The sequence below is a fragment of the Rhododendron vialii genome, chromosome 4a (genome assembly GCF_030253575.1).
Source record: "Rhododendron vialii isolate Sample 1 chromosome 4a, ASM3025357v1".
In the NCBI taxonomy this organism is placed as follows: domain Eukaryota; kingdom Viridiplantae; phylum Streptophyta; class Magnoliopsida; order Ericales; family Ericaceae; genus Rhododendron; species Rhododendron vialii.
In genome coordinates this window covers 12,551,859-12,559,246 of record NC_080560.1, presented here as the reverse complement: position 1 = coordinate 12,559,246, position 7,388 = coordinate 12,551,859, and the positions used below count along the sequence as shown (strand labels likewise).

The 7,388-nt window shown below is 36.9% G+C and overlaps 1 protein-coding gene and 1 pseudogene across 1 annotated transcript; both read left to right on the top strand.

Annotated features, from left to right (window-relative positions):
• Positions 1-3,422: 3,422 nt before the first annotated feature.
• Positions 3,423-5,396, top strand: LOC131323693 (probable inactive poly [ADP-ribose] polymerase SRO2; annotated as a pseudogene).
• Positions 5,397-6,190: 794 nt separating this feature from the next.
• Positions 6,191-7,227, top strand: LOC131324378 (uncharacterized). Its single transcript, XM_058356322.1, has one exon. The coding sequence runs from the start codon at positions 6,301-6,303 to the stop codon at positions 7,225-7,227; it is 927 nt and encodes a 308-aa protein (XP_058212305.1). The 5' UTR covers positions 6,191-6,300.
• Positions 7,228-7,388: the final 161 nt, after the last annotated feature.

The following is a 7,388-nucleotide window of genomic DNA, read 5'->3' as shown; positions in this document are numbered from 1 at the left end:
GCCTCCTTAGGAACATGCACGACTCTTGAGCTCCATCTTTTAACAGTAAGGTGGTTGGCAAGTCCCCCCTTCATTACTTGATTATCTTTTAACGGTAAGGTGGTTGCCAAGTCCCCTTTCATTACTTGATTGTCTACTGAATTCGCCTCCAACTCAGCCACTTTTGATTGGTCCTGAGCACCATTCTTTGCCATGTCATCATTACTTCCGTGGCCTTAGGGTTTTCCTCCGTAGTGGGGACGTGATCTTTGATCCAATCTCGGATGTGTCTTTCATTGAAAGGATCATCACAATCCTCTTCCCATACCCTGACACTGTAATTTCCACCTCGAACTGTAATATTAATCCACTCATCAATGCGATTTTTTAGTGATTCTAGTAACTACTTTTTACGGAAATTTTAAATTGGTCAAAGTGGAGAAAATGCTATCAAATCAAGCCTGAAGAAATATATCGCAAAAAACTTTTTGCGGACCTATTGATGGGAAACAATGGCATCTCTTTTCATGATTTTTACTTGGTTAGCAATATGCAGTTCTCACCATTTAATCAAGCAAAATATGTAAAGTCCATGTCCTGCAGTTGCGTTAGACTCAATGTTCGTGCGCCGATACTCTAAGAAGAAACAAAACTCATGTATCAGTAATCTGTGATGAATTGCAAAGCGTGCGGTTCGGGTTGCACATTAAGTTATTTAGGTGTTTTGACTTTTGAGTTGTGGAGTTAACTTTTCCCTTGAAGAGTTCGTTTATTATCCAGACCGTTGAAAACATTTTTGGACGGTTTGGATGCATCTTGCGACGGTCCAGATGAGCCTAGCTTGCAGGGCGATGTACCCATGGCATTCCTTAATAACTCAAACCGGAGTTTGGGTAGTGAAGTAACCCACCGGTACCCATGCCCAGTTACAGATAATGTGCCTCGCAAAATTGCACAAAAACAATGAAGTGTTGGAATTTATTTATGTGGCTCACATGCCACATTAATTCTATTTATATTTTATAGTATTTATGTTTGTAACTGAAATATGGGTATTAAATTTAAATGAAATATTGCATAAATAATTGGTGACTATTTATGAAAAGGTTGGTGGCTATTCATGAATAGATATGGTGACTATCCATGAATGAGTTTAGTGACCATTCATTTGTAAGGTTGCAACTATTAATGAATAGGTGCCTTATTATTTCTTTGATGGAAGGAAGTATGAAGGGTTGTGTCCATTGGAAAATGGTCTCGATCTATCTATATAAAGGCCTGTGATTCAAGTTATAGGTGTAAAAACCATTTATATAGATTAGATTGAAAGTCCTACCCATTGCTCTCCAAAACAATTAGTGAGAGTTTGTATTGGTGGAACATATTGGTTCAAGATCGAAACGATTTCCGAGTTTCTTAAGACTTAAACACCATGACAGAAGGTAAGTAATTTTTTCGCTGGAGAGAGAGGGAGCTGTGGGAGGAAGGGAGAGGCAGGGAAGAGAGAGAGAGAGAGAGAGAGTTGCTGGAGAGAGTGAGGTGTGGGAGTGAGGTGCATGCATGCTACATGCATGCATGTGTGTATTATGAAAAAATAAAATTAAATAAATGAATGCTATTATTATTATTAATACTATTAATAATATTTTTAAATAAAAAAAATACGAGTTGTTACAAGAACACACCCACATGCATACAAGACTCAAACTCCTGACCTCCTAGTGAGATGCAAAAGTCCTGATTAACTGAACTAGACCAAATTAATTAATGTGTGAAGTGTGTCATATCTATTTGCTTCTGTTTATTACAATTCTCGTTTGGGGAAAGCTACCAAGAGATTGTGTAATCCTACAGAGCCATTAATACAATTTCAAATTGCTCAGCTCGAATTCATTTAGGAAATTTAGCAAATGCAAATAAATATTTCTCATGTATAGGTAGATTCATATATATCCCTGCGTCTTACTCACATGGACGTTAAGAAATTGCTGTCTCAAGTTAGCCCCACATATTTTTAAGGGAGATTAACAAATGCGATTAATTTTTTTCCAAATACAGGTGGATTTGGATATTTTTTGGACATTAAAAGTTAATTTCTCGAGTTGGCATTATCTGTTTATTATCACTATCATTTGGTGGAACCAAACACATATTGATTCAATATTATCCACGTATAGATGATGGTGTAATCCTACAGAGCCATTAATACAATTTTAAATTGCTCAACCCTAATTCATTTTAAAAAATTTAGCAATTGCAAATTAAATATTTCTGATGTACATGTGGATTCATATATATCCTCGAGTCTTACTTGCATGAACACTAAGAAATAGCTGCCTCGAGTTAGCCCCACATATTTTTAAAGGAGATTAACAAATGTGAATAAATATCTTTCCAAATACAGGTGGATTTGGACATTTTTTTGGACATTAAAAGTTAATTTCTCAAGTTGCATTATCAGTTTGTTATCACTATCATTTGGTGGAACCAAACAAATAATGATTGAATATTATCCACGTAAAAAAAGATGATGTGTAATCTTACAGAGCCATTAATACAATTTCAAATTGCTCTATCCAAATTCATTTTAGGAAATTTAGCAATTGCGAATAAATATTTCTCATGATAGGTGGATTCTTATATACACATGAGTCTTACTCACATGGACGTTAAAAAATTGCTATCTTGAGTTAACTCCACATATTTTTAAGGGAGATTAACGAATTAATATCTTTCCAAATATAGGTAGATTTTGTCTCTATTCTATAATTATCATTTAAGAAATGATTTTCACATTTCCCTTTGTTATATCCACACTGCTTTTTTTTTTTTGTCTTGTAGCAAAAAAAAGAAGAAGTACACTTTCAACACTAGAAAACAAAAAAGCGGAAGTGTGGATATCAAAAAAGGAATAGTTCTTATAAATTAAATACACCTCCAAAAATTCTCTCTACGCTAACATTGAGCGCAATTTTTGTAATACGTGATAAAAAGGAAGAAACATTTAAAGAACATTTGAAGATTTTTCTAGAAGCCCTTATGAAAAATAATTGTGACGATTTCTCTATCGTAGGATGTATATGATGGGCCCTACATGTCGCATTGCACTAAAAATTACCAAAATACTAGTTTGGATCCTCTTGCCGCAAGAGTATAAATAGCCCGTTTTCTTTCGCATTCTTGGAATTTTCACGTCGAGTGAAGAGAGAATGTTAGGTCGTAAAAGACGATCAAAGCATTATCATCAATTGTTTTCTCTTCTTTTTCTTGCATATTTGTTTGTGATACCGCAGAGCTATTACTTGTGTTGTCACCGTAAAAACTAGAAAGCTGCATAAAATAATTAGGACAAAGAGTTTGAAAATAGATTCAAGTAGCGTACCCCAAATAGATGAGAAACAAAGTTCAATTTCCTATTCAATGACCTTTTCTTGTTGAAAAACATGGAAATACACGGCGGCATGCGGCGGGGAAAAAGCACGGTGGTGGTGGGGACAAAATTTGCCGGGAAGAAACAAAGAATTTCAGAGGTAAGTCCTTTCTCTCTGTTTCATCTTTTTTGCTTTTCTGTCTTTTGTATATATACTTCTCATTTCAACCTTTTCATCTTCAAATGGTTTTGCATGATTCTAACTCAGTTGAATTGTTTGGCTGATGAATAGATGGAGCATTTTGGTGATCTAGAGGAGCAAGTATCCATCAGCATCGACCAAAATGAAATTCTAGTTCTAAATTCTGAAGATGATTCATTTTCTTCTTCAGTTTTCGAGGAATTTGGAATTTTCAAAAGAAATGGATTGACTCGAATACATGAAGGAAGCAAATGTTACCAAATCATCATTGGTTGCGTTGTTAAGGGTATGATAAATGACACAAATTTCGCCGCTGTCCATAAAATCCCATGGTCTAGTCTCAACGGGTGGTTGGAAGCTTTCTGCATTTCCTCGGCTAAGATGGTGAAGAAATGTGGAGGGAATGGTAACGTAAAGCATGCCTAGCATGGGGGATTAAGGGACAAAATCTGTCGAATCATATCCCATGGATTCAAAGGATGTAGACAATCAGACAACGGCGAAGATGGTTTTGGGGTACATTTGTATCCCCTGGAGTTCGTAATGGATGGGTAAGCATGAACAACCACTGTTTTTCATTTTCAGTTGACAACTCTAGTTATTGTATTTGGACAAAATCAACTTTTAACTCTTCTTTAATTTTTCTTTTCCCCCCCTCCCAGGGCTTGTTTGATTTTTTTTAATTGAACATTTTTCTTGTCAGAATATATAGAGATCAGCAAAAATACTAACTGACAGTCGGAAAAAAGTAGTTCAATTTTTGTGTGTGTATGTAATCGCCTTTTTGTTAGCTTTGCTGCTTTGGTCACAAAAATTCAACTTTTTTGTGAAATGTCTAACACCGGGAGTGAAATGTAAATCAAATGTAATTATCAATTTTCTCTTTTTTTTTCCCACTTGGGCATAATTTATTCCCCACGGCTTGATTATTTTCTTTTCCACGGCTTGATTGTTTTCTTTCTGAATATTGTGCAGGTTATTGACATCAATTGACGATGACTATGGGCTCCGGCATCTATTGCTGTGTAATGTGATACTGGGGCGGAAGTAGTTCGGCCTGGTTCGAAACAATTCAAACCAAGTTCAGAAGAATTTGATTCCGGAGTCGATGATCTTTTGAAACCAAATTTTTTCCAGTTTCGTAGTCAGTTTCAAGGCGCTCAATGTTCGAGGTAAAGGGCCAATTAGTGTTTCCTTTTCATTATATATATCATTGTTACGTAGATTTGTTTTGTTGATAAAAAATAAGTAAATTCGTTTGGGATTTCCCATTGTGTGTTTTCAAGCTTCATTCATTTGGATTTTTATGTTATTTGACAAGGTTTCGGAAGGGATCGAACTCCTGTATACAAGCCCACTACACAATGTGTAGGATTTTCTGTTCTAATTTCCAAGCTGGTGAATGTCTTACCATCTTCAAAGATGGCGATTCTCCATAAATATCAAAGCGAGTTCCGTGTAAGTTCATCTTTTCTTTTCTTTCTCTTATTTTGTTTATTACTTGTTCACCCTATATGGAAATTGTAGGATGAGCAACTTTGCCTGTCTAAGTCGGCTTTCTTTTGTTTTTCATTTATGTTACATATGTAACCGAAAAGAGAGATCATAAGAATTTGCTTGTGCTGTGCACACAGATAAAAAAAAATCTCATGAGCCCAAATGATCTATAGATTGAGGCAACTAGCTGGAGACGAGCTGTTAAGTGATGTGATCAAAACAAGGGAGTCCGATGGTACCGGTGCTGCATAACATTTTGAGGGATGTAAGAGCTTGCCTCAGCTCTTGGTCTGTGACAAAAATTTCTGTTTACTGGTTGAGGATTAGGCAAGAGTGGAATGTACAGTTTCTTTACGTGTAAGAATTTGTGAAGCTGGAGTAGTACTGCAGTTATGAAGACGTTTGTAAAAAAGAAAAAAAAAAAAGAGCCAGTCTTTTGGTGTTAATTTGATCCCTCAAAATGTGAATCAGTGTAAGAAAAGCTGTCAAAGCCCTATAGTTTGAACTAGTGTAAGGTGCCGTTCTGCTTTCTTTTTAAACTTTTTTTTTCAAAAAGAATGTAATTTCAAACTCAAATATAATGAAAATGAAAATGAAAAATAATTTTTTAATTTTTTTACACTGTTTAAAAATATCTCAATGAGATCTATCAAACAAGATATATATTGTTAGAAAAATTATTTGCTTAAACACATGATTTTTGAGCTTGAAATTACCTTCCTTTTTTTAGAAACCGAAACGGGCCCCAAGTAAGGTCACATTTTATTTTCCTTCTAGTTCTTCTGCAATGCCATAATATTGTTGCATATTCCATCTTCCCCCAAGATGCTTGTCTTTACAGTTTTCAGTGATTCTAGTTACTAGTACTTTTTAGGGAAATTTAAAATTTGTCAAAGTGGAGAAAATGGAATCAAATCAAGAAAAAACTTTATTACATGTTATCTCGGTTTTCACCAATCTGACGGTCAAGTGGTTTTTCTAGCTCCAACTAATTTGGGGTTTCCCCTACTTTCTATTGTGAATCAGTTGTTTAATGTGTATTTGTGTGCGTGTGCATATTTACTTGCTAAGGCAAAGGGAGCAACATAGCTCACTTTTACTGAAACGACGAGAGCCTCTATTTGTTGTAACCAAACAGATGGGCGATTTGGGCGATTCTGGTGAGACTTGAGCGGGGCTCCATCTCTGCTAGGTTCTTTGTCTGATTCCTCTTTTCTTTCCTTTGCTCTGGTACGATTCTTTACTTTTCCTAATGAATCTCTCAACGAATTTTCCTGTTCTTCGTTCTTCTCTTTTCGATCGTAACCCTAGTTCTATGAAAGGAGTGCGATCTGCTATTAATGTTTTACATAATAAGGGCTCTAGTTCGGCTGTTAGTGGCAATATTCTCGATTGTGTGGAGGGTGCTTCCGTGGTAAGTGAACATGTTGCCACATCGCTGGTTCAGCCTGAGGTCCAACTCCTGCGTAAGGAAGTAGAACCAAAACAACAAATGGATGCTGTGACTTCAACTGGTGTTTTGGAGGGTATCTCTAACCCTACACCTTGTTGGACCGAGATTGTTGTGCCGAAACCAGATGGTCCTCGTATGAAGCTATCCTACCACCCCCCACAGATTAAGGAGGCTAGAGTAGTAGTGTGTCCTCCTCCTGAGGTTGTTGACGCAGGGGTTTCTCGGTGGAAAGACTGCGTGGTTAGGTATTTTTTGGATAAGAAACTGCCTTTTAGTGCTGTTGAGAGTATCGCTTTTCAGATTTGGAAGAGATTTGGTATTCAGAAGGTTATGTCTAACGACCAGGGTTTTTTCTTCTTTAAGTTCTCCCAAGCGGATGGTCATGAGAAGGTTGTTGCAGCTGGGCCTTGGCATTTTGGGGAAAAACTTCTCATTCTCAAGCAATGGTCCCCTCAGTTGGAGCTTAGGAAAGAGCAGTTTACCAAAGTCCCTATCTGGGCTCAACTCTATAATGTTCCTTTGCAGCTATGGCATGAGGATGGCTTGAGCTTTATAGCTAGTGCTATTGGGGTACCTTTATATGCTGATAAACTAACAGAGAGTTATAAGAGGCTAAGCTATGCTAGACTATGTGTGGAGGTTGAGGTTGGCTCTATCCTACCTGACACTATTGACGTGGAGTGCTCCAATGGTCTTGCTGCTACTATAGGAGTTAAATATCCCTAGACACCAGTTAAGTGTTTGGAGTGCCATGTTTTTGGTCATTCTGAAGAACAGTGCGGTGTTAAAGCTAAGATGTCAAAGCCCAAAACTGAATGGGTGAGGAAAGAACCTGTGGCTGCTCCCGAAGTGTGTTCTTTACCTACGGAAGAGACTCTAGGTCCTCA